The following is a 23,708-nucleotide window of genomic DNA, read 5'->3' as shown; positions in this document are numbered from 1 at the left end:
AATCTATGTAACTGCCTGCTCTTGTGCTTATTTACAGTTCGATATAAGTCAGTTTTATGTCACGACTCCCAGATGGAGCAGTCATGCCCTCTGCAGCAATGCACACATAGATGATGGCTTTCACAATCTCCGTGAAATGCTTTTCCAAAAATTGGAAAGTATGCACTATAGGCTTTACCAATTAGAATCACTTCTATTAAACAAATATGGATAGAGAAAAGGCACGTATGACAATACACTCAAGGCCAGATATACAATTGGGCGGATGGGAATACTGCCCCAGGCCTCCAGATAAACATAGGCCCATCATCATGACAGCACGATGATGACCAGCTGCGGATAAATATTAAAATTGCATTTTTATTTTACAAAATGATGCAAATGGTCTACTTTTACCTATTTAGGGAGACATTGGATCTGATAGTGTAGGGGGTGTACACGCCCACATGACACTGGCCACACCCACATAGCACCGGTCACACCCACTTTGCTTCTCACAATAGGCCCTTAAGCCTTTTCAGCCTCAGGCGCATGTGGCACTTAAATTGTGTTACTAGTGCATTCAGGTCCGGATTAACTGGTTATGAAGACATCAGAGACAGCTCACAGTCTGCTCGGTCCATGTTCTGCGGTGTTGTTTAGCCTGCCGGGTGACGTGTGTGTGATGTCATGACATCACACGCACTAGCGTATGATGTCAGTGTCACACGCAGGGAGGGAGCAGCTGGGTCGCACCTGGGATTAAAAGTAGAAAAGAAAGGAGGTGCGTACTAGGTGTGTGGCTTCGCCTGCCAGCTATAAAGATTATATATATATTGGTTATGTAGCACATTATATATATATATATATTAAAAAAAACACACCTCTCTCGCTCATACTATGCACAACAATTATACTATGAGACGTAGGAAGAGGAGCATGTAGGTTGAAGAGAAAAATGTAAGTTGGAGGGGGCAGGGGAAGGGGTTGGCTGAAGAGAAAGGGGGCTAGTGTGACAGGTGGCTGGTTTGACGATTGGTGATAGATCCCCTTCAGTACATGTACCCTGATGTTATCAGTTACTATTGATGTGGATATCATTCAGGAATAGTAACCTGTGGCGAGTGAAGCCGCCATGCCTGAAGTGTGGCGAGCGAAGTGTGGCGAGCGAAGTGTGGCGAGCGAAGTGTGGCGAGCGAAGTGTGGCGAGCCTGAAAGGGTACAAGTGAAAAAATAAAAAGTTTAGAGGAATAATCAGCGCTGTCTCAATATTAAAGTAGAACAAATGTTGTGATTTCTCCTCTGGTGTTCTGTCTTGTAGCAAATCGCTAGAAACACACTTACATGAGCTTTCTAGCAGCAATTCCTAGAAAGGTTTCTTTTTATCTTTGCCTAGACAAATGGAAACACTGTACACCTCCTGGTTTATATCAGACAGACACTTACTTTTGTATACTGTCATGAATACACCTCATGATAGAAATCAAGTAGTTTATGGTGATTCCCTTTTCTATATATTTCTGCCAGCTACAGAAGGTGTAAAGATACCATTTAAGGCACACGTGACAGTATCTAAATGTAAGTGTCTGTCTGATATAAACCAGGAGGTGTACAGTGTTTCCATTTGTCTAGGCAAAGATAAAAAGAAACCTTTCTAGGAATTGCTGCTAGAAAGCTCATGTAAGTGTGTTTCTAGCGATTTGCTACAAGAAAGAACACCAGAGGAGAAATCACAACATTTGTTTTACTTTAATATTGAGACAGCGCTGATTATTCCTCTAAACTTTTTTTTTTTCACTTATATAGCTATTTATTGGGTAAAGGGTGTGCCCCAAGAGGAATTTGTAAGCTGCTATTTTTACTCTTACAAGGGCGCATAGTTAATTATTTGTTTCTTATAAACTGCGAGGGTACAAGTTTCTAAAGTGACAGTGTTTTAAGGGCATGGAACCGCACTTTCGCCCTCACTCCACATCACGTCCAGGTACATTAACTGAAGGGAGCCTATACACAACCCTGGTGTGACAGGGGACTGGTGTGACATGGGGCAGGAGGATGGAGTGACAGGTCAGAAGGCTGAAAAGACTGGGCAGAAGGCTGGAGAGACACAGGGGGCAGGAGGCGGTAGGGAACAAAGGGCAGGAGGTAACACAGGGGGCACAAGTCTGGTTGAACCTCTGTTGCATGATGATGACATTGGTTACATTCCTACACAAACAGGAATCTTCCTGACCATGTGATTTCCTACATGAATAGTGAATATAGTGAATACAGACTGAAGACACTGCCTGCCCAGGGAGGATCAAGTTTTTAGAGGTTCCCCATTGGAACAGAAATCAACATATAGGTAAGATGTATTTTTAATAAGTACACACAAAACTGAATTTTATTAGTGGAATTACTTAGTGGGTTAGAATTTATCTAACCCACTATGCCCCAGTTCGATGCTGCCCCTAATGTTTATTATTATTTCCAATTAATTTCTATATCTGGAATGTATATGGATTTAGCATACAATAAACGAGGAGCATCAAGAGGCATGGATGAGAACCTGTCCATCTTCTCACCTTTCTCTTTGGAGTGAATGTCATCACAAATGTGCAGATCCAGGTGGGATATCACCAGGTGATATGAGGTTTCCTTCACGTCAAAGTCTCGGAAAAGCTTTAAGATAGCGTGGTTCTGCTCAGCGGTGGCGGAGGTCTGCTGGCTCTTCGTCTGCTGGGAGCTGGTAGGGGGTGTCCAGCTCTGTGGAAAAAGAACATAATAATACTTAGCAATTTCTCCAAAATTGCATTAAACTTCTAAGATCTTCATATGCAAACAGCCAATCAGAGCAGCTTGTGTCTGATTGGGTGGAGTGTGCGAAAACCACTCTGATACTTTTTTTATTTGCATCAAGCCTCTTTCAGGGTATTTATGTTTTGCCCATCGTGTTACTTCAGGACAGAAAATGGAGAACATACAGATTAAGGAGAGCAATAAAAATGTAAATGATGAACTTGGCAAAGGTTTATTAAAAAGAAAAAAGAAAAAATAAATAATAATAATAATAATAATAATAATAATAAAAGCAGTGACCGTTTGTTTTTTTACATTTTATTTCTACTAACATGTACTTTTGTGGAACTACATGTTCCATCAGGTTCTTATTGACTACCTGGGCATGCTGGTGCTTGTAGTTACATGCACTGTTATGCTCCAGCAGCCACTGGCACTTAGTTTGTCAAGTCATATCTTCTAAATTGCATTTCTTTACCCAAACGCTAAAGTGACAGATGCCATATCTAAGCTGCAATAAATGCCTTACAAATCTGTAACTTCCCCATTCCATTGAATATTGCTGGCCTTTAGGAATCTAGGAAAGATGGGATGGAAGATGTAAATTTGATAAAAGGAGGCAGAAAGGAAGAAAAGGCCAACATGACAATAGTAATAATACTAATATATAATAATACAGTTGCATCAGAAAATAAGAATGCCAAGTTGGAGCCTGCTCACCTGTGTTGGCTCTGTGGTGGCCACCATACTCTTCCTCTGTTCTGTGGACTTCTCTATGACTTCGCTAAGAGATTTTGCATATTGGACCATGGCCTTCAACTGCGAGTCCGTCAGAACCCACAACAAATCATCCAATATTAAAACAAGCTTCGATGCCACCACATTACAGTCCTTCAGCTGTAGAGACATGTAGGAGAACCATGATACCGTACTTTGAAGAATCACCATTTATTTTCTATTAAAGCGAGAGGGAGAAAAACTCTATACAAATAACATTACTACTAAGTAAAGAAAGATTAAATAAGTGAGGCTAGTTATATTTGGCCTGCAGGCCTAACAGGGATAGTAAAGCAGCCATTACTGGACAAGTCTACCGTGGGATAAGTTTCGTCTATCAAGTGACCTTCCCACATGTAGCTATTTGGGGAAGGAGATGTTCTCTTCTGGGAGCACCTTATTTCCTGAAGCCCGTTGCCCATTGTGCTGATGGCTCTGTTAGCTGGTAGATACTTGCATTGAGCTCTATGGAACAGGCATGGATAGTATTCATCTCCCAGAACTATCAGCTCACAGAGGGACAAGCCAGCGGCCGCACTAGGGAACCCTTACTCCTGCATTTCAGGTAGGTAAGTTAGGTAACTGGCTACATGAATGCTCTGATAGGTTACGATTGACTTGGCAGAGGGACCGATTCATGTTTGTATGCAAATGCCGAAGTTTACGAGGTTTGAGCGATTATTAGCCATTGTGCATGCGTATAAGCCGCACAGTGCAAGTACAGAGGAATCATTCACAAAGTGAGTGACATGTTTTCTGTGGTTGCGAGAGGTAATGGTGGGTGGCTCGACAAAACGCAGGCATGTCAGGACTGTTTATTTCTGGCCGTGCATAAATTAGACACTGCGTTCTTTCTCGCGGCAGTTGAGTCCTCTGTGTGTCTGGAGACCCGCTGCGTCAGCGACAGGTTAGACCTATTCAGCAGGCTGGAGGCTGTCTGATCTGTGGTCGATGTTTCTGGTTATGTGCGTGAGCGGCAGATGTGAAGTACTTCTGTGGGTGTCTCTATACCCTGGATGGCAGAGAGACACATTAGTATATTTTTACAAATTGCTATCTGTGAGCGATCGCAACTGCACTTACATTTCTGTACAAACAAGAATCAGGCCCAGAGTCATCTGAAAAGAGGATTTGTTAGATACGTTTCAATAAAATATAACTTCCTTTAAAGCGCGCGTTGGTTTTTATGGTCTATTAGGATGCAGCTTCTGAAAATATGCAGATCAGGACATTAAATGCATGTGAGAACACACAAAAAGCTTCATTCAATTAGGTATGGACTATGGGCCTGATTCTGACCCGCTCGCGAGCGCTGTACGCTCGCAAGCGGGTCGATGGTGCCTAAGTGTGCATGCGCGAGACCCGGCGAGCGACGGGGAATCCGTCGCTTGGGGTCTCGCACCAAAGGGGGCGTGCTGTTGATGGTGAGTGACAGCACGCCCCCTTTGGTGGGTGTGCTGGGGGCGTGGCTGCCAGACGGAGGCATTCCCATGGGAACGCCTACCGTCTGAGTCCGGCCCCACTGATATCAGTAGTGATGTCAGTGGGAGTGATTTTGGCTCTGATAGAGCCAAAAATCACTCCAGGGCTTGCGGCAGCGAGACCCTACCGCAGGGTCTCGTCGCAAGCCCGATGGTCGCGATGGTCTTGACCATCGCGATCATCATCATGGACGCTCGCTATAGCTGTGGGTGGTAACCCACAGCTATGCGAGCGTCCATGAGGCCGCTCCAAGTTGAGGTAGGAGGGCCCTGATTCAGGGCGAGCGCTCTGGTCAGAGCGTCCGGCTCTGAATCAGGCCCAATGTCGCACCCGCGAGTAAGTGCAGCTATATGCCGCACTTACGGTAGTTCCGGACTTGCTGATATTTTTCCCGCAACCCCATAGGCACAAGATTGGGCAACGGGGGGGGGGTGATTTCCGCCCCTAATTGAATTGACCCTAAAATGATCTCATCATTTCGAAAGGAGACAGAGAGAGACAGAATGTGTGTGTATGCGAGATACAGAAATGTATGGAAAGGGTTTTACTTTATCAAGGTAATCAATATGGCAGCTATCAGCCATTTTGTGTAATCATAATGCAGAGAAATAAAGTAGCATGTGTAAAATATCTTCTGCATGCATGAGTTACTGAGCATTAATGAAGTAACAAAGAGACAATTAACCCTACTTCTAAAAATATTTACTAGTGTCTATGTGTTTCACCACCATGGACTGCTTACAGTGCCCCAAGTTATGGACAAGCCCTGTCCGCTTGTCGTGTGACATAAGGACCAATAGGCCGAAGAAAGAAAAGAAAAAGAAAAAAAGAAAAAGAAAAAGAAAAGGAAAAAAAGAAAAAGAAAGAAAAAGAAGAAAAGAAAGAAAAAGAAAAAAAGAAAAGCAAGAAAAAAAGAAAAGCAAGAAAAAAAAAAGAAAAGCAAAAAAAAAAAGAAAAGCAAATTCATGCCAATAATATGTTTCTCCAGTGGTGGCATTGGGGTCGGCAATACCCAGTGAGGCCAATAGACTCCCTGCGCAGTGATTCCACATATAACTATCTTCAGCAACAACATCGAAAGAGATTGTGTACAGAGATTGTAACCCAGTTGCAGTAGACACCTCGCCATCTGTATAATGCTCGCTCTAAACCCTTGTCAGACAAATCTCATGTGTTACGTTTGATTGTATTTGCAGATATTATTTCTGACACCTCTAAAGATGCAACAATATTTCATGTTTTAGAACAAATAATTGCCTTATATATACGATGAGGGGAAGGGCAGTTATTATGGCCAATTATGGCGGAAGGGCAGCTATCGCATTTCCTGAAAAATGATCAGAATACAGATGCTTCAACGTACTATACATCAACTGTTTCAAATTTTCCATCATTTTCATCAATCCTATAGGTAAATTCAGATGCTTCCATCAAAGTGACAATTTACATCTAATGATGTGCACAAGTTATTACGCTACAAGTTTCTCCTTTCTAAACACAAATAGAAAAATATTTAAGTAAATCTGTATTTAGTTATGTTCCCCAATCAATTTCCCTAGATCATTTTTTAGTCACTCAGATTGTAATGTGTTTGCATTTCAGATGTTAAAAAGTACAGGGACGTAATCACACTTACAAATAGCACTGTTCGGTTTTATTATTGCCTTTACTTAGTTCACTGTTATTATTTAGCCACATTGATCTCTATTCCCAGAACTCGTTACCATTCAGTCCTTAGTCCATACCAAGTGCATGCTCTCTGCCGGTGGCTACTGTGTCTCCAGCTTAGTCTTTAGATCAGGCCTGGACAACTTGTGGCTCTCTAGCTGTTGTGAAACTACAAGTCCCAGCATGCTTTACCAGCTGATAAGTGGACTTGTAGCTTCACAACAGCTAAAGAGCCAAAAGGTTGGCTAGGCCTACTTTAGAGGCTCTTACAATTCCCAGGGAACACGAGATAAGAGGCGCCCTGCCGCTGCTCATTGGTTTTCGTGATGCTGCTTCCACAGGTAACGTCCCACATAAAGTGGACTAGTCTTTGCTGCCCACTGTCTTTGTATTAATTGCGTCACATTGCAATCTGTTATCAGGGCCGGCGCCAGGCTGTGTTGCCGCCCCTTCCCTCCTCCACTCCCTCCCCTTGAGCTTACTTATTCACTCTAGCGCCGGGAGGGAGGGTGGGCGTTTCTTGTGCCCGCCGGATACAGTGGTGCTCCGGGCGACGGCCCGGCTAGCCCGGGCCTAGAGCCGCTCCTGTCTGTTATGCTTGGTGACAAACTCCAATCATAGCTACATCAGTGTAATGCGGTCTTTGCCAAGTAAACTTGCTCAGAGGCATCTTCCCATCAGTGCCGTGTGGTGAGGTATATGGCTGGAGAGGTATATGGCTAGTATCAGAGCCAGTTTTACACATACATATATGAACCAGATGGTTCATGTGGGGATTATACAAAGGTGCAGCAGTATATAGTGCTGGGAATTTAGTGTGTTTTGATCAGGGATGTGCGGAAAAGGTAGACGGGGGAGGCAGTGCCTCACCTGCCATACACTTTTTACTCCAGAGTTTTGATTATAAAAATGATTAGAATAATACAAAGATGATATTTATAATATTTTCTCATAATTATTATATTAAAAACTGTGGAGTATACCAAAGTATGACAGGAAAGGCTTTGCCTCACCTGTCCGCACATCGTTCCCATATGATTGGTTTAATAGAAGATTTTCCATACAGACACACCCTGTCCCCCTCCTATGTTTTCGGTCCTTACTAAACATGCTATAAGCCTTCTATACTCACCCCGAGGCATAAGAGTCTCCATACATGTTTCAGCATGGTCACTTCTGTAAAATATAACTATTTGTTGAGTAGTGATGTCACTTGTGCTTGGCTGTAGTAAAGAAGTATAATAACGCCCTACAAGCACCAATAACCATAGATCACCCAAAAGTGAGGCTCAGCCAAACAAAACAAAAAAACTGGAGACTGACCGGGCCTGCTGGGAACTTGCAGCTTTACTACTGCCAGTGAGATACAGGCTGTCTAACAATGATATAACCTATACAGTGATTTGTGTGACCCTCCCAAAATGCCCTAAACCCCTCTAATCTTACTAGCCATTTAATGATTTATTCATAGGAAAACTCAGGCTCACCATAGAGACCTTGAAGAAAACTACAATGATGATGAGACATTACCAGGCATCAAGAATTGAATAGCCGAATACATAGACCAGATAAAGTAGAGCGCTGGTTTTACAAAACTAAAACTAGGTACCCTGGGATGGGTGCCATAAGGGAAGGAGGGGCACAGCCGGCTGAGAGAGGTGCATGGCTGTAGCACCTGCCTGACATAAGTGCCTATGGCTCATGTGACTCATGCCAGACACTCACACAGTACTCCAAGTCTGGGAACATGCCAACAGGCTTATCCTGTGGACAGAGCCATTACTAGACCTTTTGGTGCCCTGTGCCAAAGAGAGCATTGGCACAGGGCACCAAAAGGTCTAGTTACGGCTCTGTACTGTGTGAGTGTCTGGCATGAGTCGTCATGCTCCCAATAGGTAAAAGTCGATCTAGAACTGTGGGAGATGTAATGCTTTAAAATGGTCAAGCCCTATGAACAGCTGCGACAGTACCACTTGTGGCCACTAAGTGGCAAAATAGAGTCAGGGGCATCATTTTTGGCTTATTTATGAATACTTTGCAGACAACTGTAGCACACTGTTAGATCAATGTTATATTTGTGTATTATGTTTTGGCTGTAGGGTGACAGTTTTTATCTAATTGGTAAAAGTACATTTACCGCCATATCCCGCGCTTACCCTAGAAGCTTTAGTTTCAAAAACACTGGTTGTGACCCCAGCTACCTAGAACAGCGTAATTATGAATGATCTACTACTGTAAAATCGCATGAAAGGAGCATCAATTCTTGCACAGAAAACAAGCACAATTATTTTTAATCTCCGTAATGTACGATGGATACCAGATCCTTTACTCTGTTGTTGTTTTTGTCTAATCAGAATAAACAGCTTCCAAGTGAGGAGACAGACAGATGGCAGAGCCAGAGGACAGAGAGACTCAGAGTGACAAGGAACATTCACACTCACTCTTCTCTTCAGCGTGACTCTAATTTTCGACTGGTTGGTGATCAAACGGACAGGAGCGCTCATTATTTCGTGGTCGCTACTGTGAATGGCATCTGCTTCTATCCGGATCATCTGCCAATTTATCTCTTTGAATGTCAATACCTAAAAAAATTGAATGAATTTTAAAAAATTAAATAAGAAAATCATCATCTAGACCATTACATATTAGATCTTGTGGAATTGTATCATTGTAATGTGACACATATTACTGTAATAGGGTAGATCAAATATGAATAATTCAAATTCTGTATTTGTTTAGAAACTATATATAAATTTAGGACGTAATCCCAGTGCTGGTAGCATGCCTGAAAATGACGGAGAATAATCATAATCATCATTTTCAAATTTGTTGGGAAATTGTTGGAAGATGGCCGCAGGTCATAGTTACTGGGCTGTAAGTGCAGTCCTCTTCCTGGAACACTGCCAGAAGTCACCTAGGGCCTGATTCAGAGCCGCTCGCATCCAGAGTATGCTAATTTTCCAAGTGAAGACATGGGATGCGATCGCTCGCCAAGGCATAAGCACACCCACTTTGGCTGTGCGAGTGATCGCTCTGTGTATGCAGACACCCATTAGCGTATGTTGAGACGCCCACTAGTGCACGTCATCTCCAGGAAGTGTATTACAGCATTGGTACATCGAGCACCATCAGTAGTGAACGCAGCGCTTGTGGTTGCCTTACCCTGCCAAAAGCACTGCGAGGACTTCAGTGTAAAAAACAGGCATGTGATGCACTATGACGCTGCCTGTTACTTATGCACGCATTAAAACCGGCGTTGAAACACTGAGGCACGCCTGCGTTTGCACCTCCACTCCCCCGTTATTAGTGTCCTGCCCCTGTTACCACCCACAAACGGCCTCTCCTGTCACTCATTTCACTGGGCTGTCTTTGCTGGGCGAGCGATCGCACAGAGTAGTTAGCGCACGCGCAGAACGAAGCGTGCGCATGCGCGTATGCAAACCATCGGGCCGCTTGCGAGCGCACAGCGCTAGCGAGCTGGTCTGAATGAGGTCCCTAGTCTACTGGCCCCAGGGGTCAAGCAGTTCTCATCATCCATTACATATGTGGCTAACTAGGACATTAGCCAACATTCAATCTATATACAGATGAGATCCCAATGGCACACTGCCATTTGCTTTATTAAATCATTTATTTATTGCAACATTACAATGTTTCGGATCATCGCAATCAATGGTGTCTCCTGCCTTTGCTGGACGGGGGATCTGTAATCGTGCGCATGAACACAAATTAACAAGTTGGCCGGCTTCTTGGGATTGTCGGTTTCAGTCACAGCCCCTTGAACCTAAGAATGGCTGCCATGATAGCAGGGGAGTGGCTTCCCAAGGGAAGCTCCCTGCTATCGCAGTGGGGACTGGCAGTCCCAGGGGGAGAAAACACCTCATCCTGGAACTGCTTCTTCATCCTGTGATTAGCATGGAGCGCTTCCAGTTGGAAGTCACTGTCACTGCTAGGCAGTTCCTTCAGGTGGCAGATTTTACTGGTGACTGCAGCCCCTATGTATAATCCGTCACTGATCACTATCCATTCTGAAGTATTTGCTTGAGATAGAGTTGATCCCCTTGACGAGATGAAACGTGTTGGGTCGCGCAGTGTTGGACACCTTCTTAAAACCTGGTTGACCTGGCCCTAAGGTTTTTAATCAGCTTAAGCTGTTGTAATTCTATTGTATGAATACTTTAACATGTTCAGGTCGGTCATTAAATAAGCTGGTAGTACATATGATATTACACTATTGGTGATCCTTCTCTTTATATGAACTCATACTCAGAAGCCCATTGGAAGTGTATGAAACCCAGATGCTCGTCAAAAATGCATTCAACAGATAAAATGATGTTGATCTATTCTCTGGTTCAAATATACATATACACTTAGCTGGAGCACACTGGCATTTATGAAAACAGACTTGCACCCATGTGACAGGGAAGGTGTTTTTTTATTTTAATGTAAAGAAATCACTTGGGCACATTTAACCCACTGAATAAGATGTGGAGTGCCATCCATCAACAGAGACTATACATATATAAATAAATATATTATTACATACAGTAGATTAAATTATTTTTAATATGGTTCACCATTAATGTGTCGGTTTAAATTATTTAGTCAGAGTATTTAATTGAGGAGACTTAAAAATCTACTTTTACAGCTAGAAACACATTGGTTCCCCCTTTCTTTGGCTGGTTGTTTCCCTACAATCCTAGATTGAATATTTTTTTATGTCTGGCTGAACCCTGTTATATTGAAAAGTCAGTGGGCTGATGCAGTAGTGGACGGGAATAAGTGTGTGTGTTTATCCGTGTGGAGAGTTGTACGCATCTTATGGACCGCCTCCCTGCTATTCCTACACTTAAGGTGCGTACACACTTGGCGATATTACTGAGCGATTGCACGATTACGACATCATAATCGTGCAATCGCTCAGTAATCGTGCACTATAATGACGGAAACGACCAGCGATGCATGCTCCCGATGGTCGTTTCCGTCATCTATCATCGTCTGAACATGCAGGCCAATCTGCCGATAATGACAGATTGGCCAAGTTCAGGGATGAAGGAGGGTGCCTACACTGAATGACACATCGTTCAGTGTAGGCACTACAGGGGATCAGGAACGACTGTACGATTACGATGTCGTACTGTCTTTCCTAATCGCCAAGTGTGTAAAACCTTTAGTTTTATCATACGGAACAAGTGATAAAACTTGTTGTGTATGATAAACGGTGCTCCAGCCAATCAGCTCCCAACTGTCATCTGTTTGAAAAATTACAGTTAGGAGCTGATTGGCTGGAGCACCATTAATCATACGTAGCACGTTTTAAAACACGTTGCATATGATAAAACTGGATAAATGGGCCTGTTAGTTTGCTAAAAGTCACCATCATCAGCATGCACTTGCACCTCTCTATACTTGGTGCAAAAGATACATCTGGAAACAGGTGCATTAACCCTTCTATCTATCTCTTTATAACCCACAGTTCCGTCAACACACACTCAGTAAACTTTGTCTATGTGAGGACACCCAGTTACAGCCTAGTTATGATGACTCCTTAGTTATCAGTGTAGATGCTATCAACGTGCATGAGACCCTGCATCGCCATACATGCATGCACACAGTTCCAGAGCATGTACAGGGGGGTATCCAATTAGCTGCGGTAAATTATAGTGGCTAATTACCTTGCCCGGGGCTATCCAATTAGTCCCAAAGTTGGCCTGATGACGGCACTTATCGGGGGGGGGGGGGGATTTGCTATATTATCTTACCAATACACTACAAGTAAAATTAGTGTTCATGCGCCATCATTTTAATCTGAATTTAAGCAAATTCTATGTAAAAAGGACAATTATACACATTTTATTCCAGTTGCCCCCACCCCCACCCCATTTTACACAGTTACATAGCAAACCTCGTCATATATTGATTTTTATTTATTTTATTAACTTCTCTCAACTGGCCTGCACTCAACAATTTGCACATCAACAAACTTTAAAACGTAATATAAACATGGATGTGATACAAGTTTGCATAAGATTTTAGCCAATGTGCACATGGTCTATCACATATGTTATAAGAAAACATGAAACTTCTGTTTCCTGGATTGTTTACCTCTCCACGCTGGGGGTCTTGTATTCGAGTAAACCGCAGGTCACCGTGCTGCCAATTCGCATTCACACTGTATATTCTTAGCTGGGACAGTTCGAATGAAGCATTGAATGCCTTTGCCCGGATACGGATGATGATTGAGTTTACAGATAGAGAGATTCCTTCCACTACTTTCTCAGCAAATCCGTAATCACTGCAAAAACAAGGAACAGTAACAAATGTATCAAAAAGAAAAACTAATAAAAAAAACAAAAAAAAAAACAACTAAATTTGCAATTAACCATAGTAAAGTAACTAATAAACAAAGGTAATTACGAATTGGCTGCTATGGTTTAGTGCAAATTTGCTACTAAATGCAGCGTGCATAAGTAGTCTCCCTTGTAGAAAAGGCACTAATAACATTCAATTTAGAAGCAGTTATATCATATAATACAGGAATCTGTATGGGGAACATTTACAAACAGTAGTGCTCAGGTAACCCGTACCAACAAAGCAATCAGATATGTGCTTTTTATGTTGCAAATTTGCTATATACAGTATGCCCACTACTTGGTCCCTGAAATAAGTCACTATTTTATAGTGGACATTTCCCATCAATAATTAGTAGTCAATCCAGCACTGATTTGCAGCGATAGGTCAAATTAAAAAAACAGAGATAACAGAAGAGGTCATGGATAATAGTAGCTTAGACCACACAAAATTCCCAATAACACGGAAAATAAAATCCCAGGACTGTATGCATACATGCCATGTAATGTGTTTCTAGTTAGAACGAATCATAAGTATGTTTATTTTACAGCTCAAATGGATAGTACAGGGCTCCAATCTCCAAATCCATGATTAACAAACAACATAAACGATATTCTGTTTATGCAATAAATATGAGTAACAGTATGGTCTTGAATAATTACCCAGGGGCCTGTGCGGTGGTACTACAGTGTATCTGGAAAGTATTCACAGTGCTTCACTTTTTCCACAATTTGTTATGTTACAGACTTATTAAAAAATGGGATAAATTCATTTTTGTCCTCAAAATTCTACACACAATACCCCATAATGACAACGTGTAAAGTTTTTTTGAGATTGTTGTAAATTTAATTTAAAAAAAAAAAAAAAAAAACCCCTAAAAAATCACATGTACATAAGTATTCACAACCTTTGCTCAATACTTTGTTGATGCACCTTTGGCAGCAATTGCAACCTCAAGTCTTTTTGAATATGATGCCACGAGCTTGGCACACCTATCTTTGGCCAGTTTCGCCCATTCATCTGTGCAGCACCTCTCAAGCTCCATCAGGTTGGATGGAAAGCGTCGGTGCAAAGCCATTTTCACCAGATATGTTCAATCGGATTCAAGTCTGGGTTCTGGCTGGGTCACTCAAGGACATTCACAGAGTTGTCCGGAAGCCACTCCTTTGATATCTTGGCTGTGTGCTTAGGGCAGTTGTCCTGCTGGAAGATGAACCGTTACCCCAGTCTGAGGTCAAGAGCAGGTTTTCATCCAGGATGTCTCTGTACATTGCTGCATTCATCTTTCCCTCTATCCTGACTAGTCTCCAGGTTCCTGCCGCTGAATAACATCCCCACAGCATTATGCTGCCACCACCATGCTTCACTGTAGGGATGGTATTGGCCTGGTGATGAGCGGTGCCTGGTTTCCTCCAAACATAACACCTGGCATTGATGCCAGAGAGTTCAATCTTTGTCTCATCATGGTCAGAGTCCTTCAGGTGCATTTTGGCAAACTCCAGGCAGGCTGTCATGTGCTTTTTACTAAGGAGTGGCTTCTGTCTGGCCAGTCTACCATACAGGCCTGATTAGTGGATTGCTGCAGAGATGGTTGTCCTTCTGGAAGGTTCTCCTCTCTCCACAGAGGAATGCTGTAGCTCTGACAGAGCGACCATCGGGTTCTTGGTCACTTCCCTGACTAGGGCCCTTCTCCCAAGATCGCTCAGTTTAGACGGCCGGCCAACTCTAGGCAGATTCCTGGTGGTTCTGAACTCCTTCCATTTGTGGATGATGGAGGCCACTGTGCTCATTGGGACCTTCAAAGCAGCAGATATTTTTCTGTAACCTTCCCCAGATTTGTGCCTAGAGACAATCCTGTCTCGGAGGTCTACAGACAATTCCTTGGACTTCATGCTTGGTTTGTGCTCTGACATGCACTGTCAAGTGTGGGACCCTATATAGACAGGTGTATGCCTTTCAAAATCATGTCTAAACAACTGAATTTACCACAGGTAGACTCCAATTAAGCTGTAGGAACATCTCAAGGATGATCAGTGGAAACAGGATGCACCTGAAGCTCAATTTTGAGCTTCATGACTAAGGCTGTGAATACTTATGTACATATGATTTCTTAGGTTTTTTTTTTTTTTTTTATTAAAATGTGCAAAAAAATCTCAAAAACACTTTTTACACGTTATCATTATGGGGTATTTGTGTAGAATTTTGAGGACAAAATGAATTTATTCCATTTTGGAATAAGGCTGTAACATAACAAAACGTGGAAAAAGTGAAGCGCTGTGAATACTTTCCGGATGTGCTGTACCTGACAGATTACACTACACAGGCATCAATCTAAACAGGCAGGTGTTAATTAATAATATATGCTCAGCACAATGCAGCAAAAGCTTCCTTTTATACAGTAATCATTTGCAAACTCATGATGAGAATATTAGAATGTACTATTTCCCCAGCATAGAGGTTTAGCATCTCCTCTAGTCTACAGTGCACCAAAAGCAGATTATACAAATACAATTATTTTTAAAGACTAAACCAGAGTTATTCCGACACATACATGTGCTTTGTCTGTAGAATTAATCATCTATTACACTGAGGTAGGAAGCCTGGGGATCTTTAATAAACAGATCACACAAACTTTTTAAAAATCATGAAATGGATTTCCAATGTTGAGTGTTTAAAAATCCAGAAATATTTAGATAAACTGTGTTAGTCTTATACAGACTACTTGTGAGGATTTTTTTTAATGTAATAATCATTATACTTGGAGAGATTGCGACCGTGTGTCAGAGTGTCATCCTGTTGTGTTCTACAGTAGCGCCACCTTAGATACACCAAAAAGACTCATCTGTAATACTAGATTTTGAAATTGGATACAAGGGTGGAGGGGGAGCATCCAATGCCCTGCAGCCAGACACTACATAGATCTGCTTAGCTGCAATGGCTATATACTGACAATTACATCTAGCATCATATAGTTAGAATTACCAGGGGAAGGGGCATAATAGCATGTGCTTGTTCTGGGCACAAGGCCTCGTTGTACCTCTGCATCTAGGGAGGATAAATGAGGGGGGTCCTGTCTGTTCCATCTGTACTGGGCTTGCCAACTTCTGATGGCAGCCCCTTTTTAAGGGGCTGCAGGGGAAAGCATGCCCCCCTCCTTGGTTCGTGCCCTGCTCTCAATGGCCCTGGCTATCTGTATGCTTTGTTTTATATCAGTCATCATTGGTGCACACTTGCGCCACCTCTGTTTTGTGCAAATGAAGTATCTGAATACAGGCGTACAAACAGCTCTGCAAAGCCCACCATTCTTCTGATACGACCTCAGTGAACATTTAACATTTTACATTACCTACTCAGTATCAATTGGAGAAGTACCAGCGTATGCTTGTTCCGGAGCATGTGCAGTGCAAAAATACAGAAGATACTTTCCACAAACAAGCATATGCCCAACTCGCCATCAGTCTCCGTAGGTTTGGCATTCTGTCTACGTTTGCTAGGGACCTTGCTGCAAGCTTTGTACTAATTAATCAGCCAAGTCTCTTGCATCGGGAGCCTGTGATGGAATGGGCTTACCACACCTTATGGGGTGCGCTGGTTATACTCAGAACGAGTTATCACTAACTACAACTATTGCTGCCACATGGCCAAACTGGCCACTTACCTACTGTGACTCAACTGTGCATAAACATGGTGTCCTCAGTTCTACGACCAGGCTCTTTCACCAACACCTGCAGCTATTCATGCTTCTTGGGCAATGTGTAACTGCTGCAGCACCTCTTTAGTTACTCTGCCTGAATTTTTCTGTACTGCTTCGATGAAGAGTGCCAAGTCCTGACAGAGACCTAATTCTAAAAGTTGGGTTCAAAACAGGACAGCAGGGGGTGGATTATTGTGTGTGTTATTTTGGTCCCATGAACATAGCAGAGGCAGCCGTTTCCCAGGAACAAGTGGGATCTGAGTAGTACCGGTGTTTAAGGGCTCATATAGCTTTTAGGGAGGTTAAAAATGGCATGGGCCACACTTTACATTTGCAAGTGGTAGGAGGGTGTCCACATACAGCCAGCCAACAGTTGGCTTAGCCAAGCCCCAGCTGTTAATTAGTCTGGGTATTAACCTTTAGAACCACCCTCCCCAGACTTGCTTCCAGTGCTTTGTTCCCCAGGGGATCTCTTCCCAGAATTTCTGGCAGTCAGAGATATCTGAGTCTATTTGGGTTCATAAGCAATTTTCTAGAGTTGGGGATGGTTGTCACAACTGAAGATGCTGCAGTCCAATACCACTGGGACCTCCCAGCCCCAATAGACCATCAGTTGATCACATTTTGGTTTTTAGTATTTACCACGTATACAACATACACATTGTTAAAGGTCATACAGATATCAGTTTTAACAAAAAGCCTATAGTTAAACCATTTCCCCAGTTATGTGATGAGAGAGGAAGTAGAGGGGGACCGTGACCTAGAGATGCCGGCTACAATTTCCTTTAACAGGAAATATTCTGAGTATCAAAAATACCTCTGAAGATGATTATAACTCACTAGCATTTAATACCTTTGTATTACATTTTTGGTCACTATTGCCAAGAAAGTTATTTTGATTAACTGGAATTCAAAACCTTCTCCCCTATTAGGGACAGTTAAATTAATGTTAATTAAACCACTAAACTTTGAAAAACAATCCTCCCTCCCTGATGTGGAGAGGGAGCTCCTTTTATTAAACAAAATAAAGTGGGGCCCTTACATAGAATCATTACTGCTCAACGAAATAGGATAAGAATCTTTGAACATATGGAATGGCATTTAATCCGTAGATTACATACGCCTCCTGACATTTAATGCATTTTACTGTTCTTGCCGGTCACCCTTCGTCACCTCCCCCCTTCCCTCTCCTCCTCCCCCGTTATGTGTTGCTTTATTATATACTCTCCTTGTAGAATTTTTAGTTGCATACTAGCCCATGGCTACTTAATAACTATGATCCAGTAATTTCACATGGTCATTCCCCTTTTGTTGAATGGCCTGTCTGACTATCATTGTCTGTTTCGGTTGCAATCTTTACACGTGTTTTGTATATACAGCCATACTTTTTTTTTTCGACTGTCCAATACTTTTGAATATTTTAATAAACAGATATTTAAAAAAAAAAAAAAATGTATCCATGTAGAAGTTGTTAAATAGGAGAATCAGTCACTCTGTAAATGATCATGTGCACGTTACATTTTTGTTTTGAGAAAAAGTTACTCATGTTAGGAGATGCTACATGGAAGGAAATTACATTGTGCACCACTAAGCTCATACTTCTATCTAGGACACAGTATGCCTTTAAAAGGCAAGCTTTCTGCAGCATAACTAACCTAACACCCCCACCGGGTTCCCAGACAGCAGAGTACGTAGCATACAAAGAGGTGTGACGCCTATACAATGTTACACATCACAGCACGCCTTCCCTTTCTGTTTGACACTAACCCGACCGCTTAAGTTTGCGTATCAGTCTTTATAAATATACACAGTCACGTTTGTTTTACCAAGTTACAGTCATGCCAATTAGAGTGTGGATGACATGATCCTACCAAATATTTGCATCAGGAATGTTAAACATAGAACAATGAATGCTGGTAGATTAAATACTTTCGACTCCTATGCATGGCTTCATAATATATAATTATATATACACATGCTTCACAAGTCTGCTGCAGGCCCTGTGCAACAGATTGGGTTTTCATTCTGCCATCGGGGCAACCACTGAATTGTCATGGGAGAAAAGCAGGCAGACAGCCCCATGACAAATACCAAAAAGATACCTTTAACATCTGTTACTACCAGGAGCATAATATCAAGCATACAGCCATTCACTCTCCATAATCAAACATTAGCAGTAGTCATACTAACAAGCTCAGAGACTTTCAATGTGACTCTGTCATAGGATGCCACATTTCCAAGGCGGCAGCGTTCAGGGCTCTGGAGTGCCCTGTGTCGCCCCCTAAGCATATAACATCATGACGCTGTGCAGAGGGGATAGGGCTAAAGAACGCTCCAGGTGGCACTGCAGCAGCGATACTGGCTATAGGGTGCCGTTGCAGGCACCCTGCTAGCCAGAACCAAGGGCTTGAGTGTCGGCACTGGTCGCACACCCCTAGTTAAGGGCATGTTCCAATGTTGGTAACATTTTACATCTAGAGATGCCCCGGTTATCTGTAAGCTCGGTTATTGTGCAGTGGAAACAACCGAGAGCAACAACAGCTTAGCCATGAAGTATTAGGTCCCACAAGCTGGCATGCACATAGAAATCTCCTGTCTGTGGTTACAACACACACTACCCAGTTCCATCTGAAAGTATCGTCAGTACATGAACTGTCTGTTTCAAGCTTCATGGATTGGGTTTCCACAGCTTAGCAGCTGAACACAAGTTGGCTAGACTGGTCTGCAGCCACACCGCCATTAGGCTCTGAAGCAGTGGATCAGGCTTCCCCATCTGGCACTCTCGTGGATGAATCTGGGTTTGGCGGATGCCAGGAGAACGCTTTGTGCCCAAATGTGGAGTAAGAAAAATGGTCGTTGGCTCTTTTTCATGCTTTGGTCTAAGTCTCTTAGCTCCAATGAAGGGAAATCTTATGGCTGCAACTTACATTCACATTCTAAAGAATTGTATGCAACAGTTTGGGGAAAGCCCTTTCCCATTTCAGCATGACATTGTCCCATGCGCTAAGCGAGCTGCTTCATAGGAAATTGTGTCAAGTGTGGTATGGAAGAACTGGACCGGCCTGCAAACCTTTGGGATGAATTGGAATGCTGTCTGCTAGCCAGACCGTATTGTCCAACACCAGTGACCAACCTCAGTAATGCTCTTGTGGCTGATGGACACTTTCCCAGAAAAGTGGAGGCTGTTACAGCAGCAAAGGGGTGACAAGACCATAATTAATATGATTTTGGAATGAGATGTTCAACAAGCACATATGTGTGTCACATATGTATGACCACGCAATGATTTTAACTGTGGTCATCATAATACCTTTGTCCCGAGGGTGTCGCCAATGGTGAAGGACCGTTACACGAACGAGGCTCCTCACATGTGCTCATTTCCATTATTACTTTGTCCAGGGACTAGGGAAAAAAAACACAAATTAAATGTCAGCACCGAAGAACTCAATAATTTGATAATAAATATCCAGGATTACTCACTACAACCTTTAATAAATCTATGCACACTACAGATGTGTTAGGCTGGGTACACATTATGTGATATATTGTTCGTACAGCCGAAGAACAATCTATCGTTCAGTGCATCGGCTCGTGTGTACACAGAATAGATCTGTAAACTATGTTGTTCTCATATTTTTTGTCAGCCGTGCAGCGCAGTTTGTACGGGCGACCCACCGAGCAACGCACTAGACTGGCCACAGAAATTGCCCTCAATGACAGCACAAGTGGGTGGGTAAATTTAAATGTCCGCTTAGTTGTGATGTCTGGCCAGATATATTGAGTAGCCGATTGGTAAGTGTGTATGTTTACCAATTCGGTCACTTAGTCTGCGTGCCAGTCGCTGAGGTATGTACCAAGTATTAGACTATTTATTCAATTATTGCCACAAATAAATAAATTTAAAATATTACTTTTTATTCAGTTAAACAATGATTTGTACTAGGGATGTGCAGGCTCGGATAGGTTCGAGTTTGCACGTGGAGTTCGGATTTTTCCCTCCAAAAAAACGGAACTCAGAACGAGGCAAAACGTCATCTTACATGGACGAACATCATCATTCCTTTTGTCCAGGAATGATGATGTTATTCCATGTAAGATGACGTTTTGCCTCGTTCTGAGTTCCGTTTTTTTGGAGGGAAAAATCCGAACTCCACGTGCAAACTCGAACCTATCCGAGCCTGCACATCCCTAATTTGTACCACCTGGCCTAGGCCAGAGGAATATAAACCGAAGTGCCAGAGGATGATGGTCTGTGTATGTGCAGCTTTAAACTGTTATAACAGTTAAATTAGGAATTTAAAAAAAAAAAGCACCCAGGACACATTTTAAAACAGAATAATTAATTTTTGTAATTTAGGAAGAAAACTGACCAGACTAATTGGGTGAGTCTTCAGCTTAGTCCACGGTATCTGCAAGACAAGAAAAGGGAGTTATTATAGAAAAATGTTGTATGTAAACTGAAATACATCTTTCTACATTCATACATACATATTTAATGATAACATATCATTCATGGACGTGAAACACTTTCCTTGATGATTATATTGCAGTCAACTCTTGGAAAAGCATTCCGATTGGTAATTATAGTTTTTAGTACATTTCACTATAACATTTTCTAAATAAATGTCATGAGGGATTGACTTTGCCATGCACGTGGCTATGAATAGAGATAACAAAACAAACTACAGTCTGCAAATAAAAAATAAAAAAGGGGGCAAGGGGAAGAAAAATGAACATTAAATAAAAGGATATAATATTGGAGAGGATCATAAACGGTAGCCAAAAATAAACCATAGACCCCAGACGTTGATAATTAGTATTGTCCAACATCAGATGCAATTCATTTTCTACACACATAATCATAGTTTCCATTGTTTTCCAGCAGCAGCAGCAGCTCCTGATTCGGACCCTCCATGAAGGTTACACCTGGCAGAATGTCGCCAGCCATAGCTTGTTTACTGAATGTCATAATTCTATATTATGCTTTTTACATTTTTCATTCCTTCTTTGCAATAAGCACAATTTAGGCCAAATAAAAATAAAATTACCAAGAATTACATGTAACATCCAGAGAAATAGGAAAATTAGTGGAGACCAGAAGGGAAAGTAAGTAAATATCTAGCCTAGAGATTACATATACAGAGAGAGAGATAACAGGAAGTAACTAGTGAAGGGATTAGAGTTACTCAGAGTGAGGTAATAGGATAAAGGTGAGAGAAATGTCAGCCAGATCAGCCATAACATCATCTAAGGAGGGAAACCATCTGAGAGAAGGAATGTTTTATGGGAAGAGACTTAAGAAAAGTTTTTAAGTATACAAAATGAAACGCTATCACTGTGGTCACCCTGATGTCTCTGCGGAAACGCTACTCACAGGGGTGGTCGGAGAAACGCAGACGCCTCTGTCCGTTTGAACGCCGTTGCATGGGCGTGCATAAATTAGCCAGTGCGATTGCATACGCAGCTTGAGAAATTACTGCCTGCAACGAGGTTAGCAATTGCTAAGCAAGGTCAGGGCTGCTGTAATTGTGCGTGAGGGTCCGATGGTACTCGAGGTTACCGATGTTTATGGAGGTGTGCAAGGTATATTGGATGTAAGATAGCGGTAGTGGGAGGCAGTTGGCGTCTCTATGCTGGCAGTGCGACGGCATTGCGATTGCAATCATTAGCATACTTTCGCAGCAGACCTGCATGCGATTACGGAGCTGCCAACGCAATAGCGATCCTTAATGAATCAGGCCGGATCCAGTATAAGATTCCACTTGTCAGCACTGTCTAATTGACTGGTCCAGTAAAGCAGTGCACAATGCAGTTCTACACAAAACTACACCACTGAATCAGTTTCTAAGGACACCGGGTCCAGCTTATTCCTCTGTGCCAGAACCGATTCACATTTGGAGGATACCTTTAAAACCTCCGAATACCCTCAGGAATCAACTAAGGGCTCATTTTCCTGGACTGTCCACCTAATTGGCACCAACAACCTTTCCATCAGGCAGCAAGAACTTGATAAGTATTATACTCTGGAATACAAACTATTTCATGCAGTTTTATATTTATCAGGTACACTACTGTATATACTAATTCACTGACCCTCCAACATGACCTGTTCCACCCGGTACAAATTGCTCTGCTCCTGGACTTCCCACGTAATGTATAATTGCAGACACCTGTGTTGAAACACCCATCTCATCAATTACCTAGCTCAACACAGGTGTCTGCAATCATACATTAGGTGGGAAGTCCATCAGCAGAGCAATTTGGACCGAGTGGAAAGGGTCATGTTGGAGGGTAGGAGTTTATTTTGACATGAACCAACACAGGTTCATCAATTTTATATTTATTTTATCTATATATAAGTCTATATTTCTATGACATTTGTGTTTTTGGTTATACTAAATAATATTTAAATTGATAAATCTGCTTGTACTTCATGACACAAAGTAAAATTATTATTATTATACTATATCTACTGTATATCATTACTTATTTTCACCAACGCAGTAATAAAATTGTTTGTTTTTTTCCTCTGGATTTAGTCAATAGTAACCTACTTTTTGGAACATCCATCTATTATCTTTAAGGGGCAAGTGTAGGGGACGTGACGGCGCATTTTGTGTCATTATGGCCCTGTCCTCTGCTGTATAATGCCTCAACTTGCATCACTGGGCAGGAGTCAGGACTATGATGATGCAACTCACAGGGTGTGGGAGGGGTCAGGCAAACGCAGGATTTCTAGAAGGGGGGTTTCCAAATGCCTGATTTTAGAGTGAGTGTGGTGAGTCCATGAAGAGGGTATAATTAGCACTTAACCAGCTTTAATATGCGTTACACAAAGTGTATTATGTGTCCTAATTCCAGCATATACAGGACCAGCGATCACACTAAGCCATTAGATGCAGCAGTAGGGCCATCCTGCCTGAGTTGCATGTTTTTATTTCAGATGTGGGAACTATTCCAGAGCATTGGCGCAAGT

General features: G+C 42.3%; 1 protein-coding gene across 1 annotated transcript in view; it reads right to left on the bottom strand.

Moving 5' to 3' along the window:
- BLTP3B (bridge-like lipid transfer protein family member 3B) overlaps window positions 1-23,708 on the bottom strand; it is a 115,153-nt gene that overhangs the window by 47,315 nt on the left and 44,130 nt on the right. The window contains exons 3-8 of the mRNA XM_088478935.1: window positions 21,103-21,141; window positions 20,043-20,134; window positions 12,793-12,982; window positions 9,129-9,269; window positions 3,481-3,657; window positions 2,547-2,727 (exon numbers count right to left, since the gene is read on the bottom strand). Coding sequence (XP_088335061.1) covers window positions 2,547-2,727; window positions 3,481-3,657; window positions 9,129-9,269; window positions 12,793-12,982; window positions 20,043-20,134; window positions 21,103-21,141 — 820 coding nt within the window. The remainder of the gene's footprint in view (window positions 1-2,546; window positions 2,728-3,480; window positions 3,658-9,128; window positions 9,270-12,792; window positions 12,983-20,042; window positions 20,135-21,102; window positions 21,142-23,708) is intronic.

Source organism: Taudactylus pleione, unplaced genomic scaffold (assembly GCF_031769625.1).
Source record: "Taudactylus pleione unplaced genomic scaffold, aTauple2 ptg000225l, whole genome shotgun sequence".
Lineage (NCBI taxonomy): Eukaryota > Metazoa > Chordata > Amphibia > Anura > Myobatrachidae > Taudactylus > Taudactylus pleione.
The sequence above is the reverse complement of the archived record's forward strand: the minus strand, read 5'-3'. Positions and strand labels throughout refer to the sequence as shown.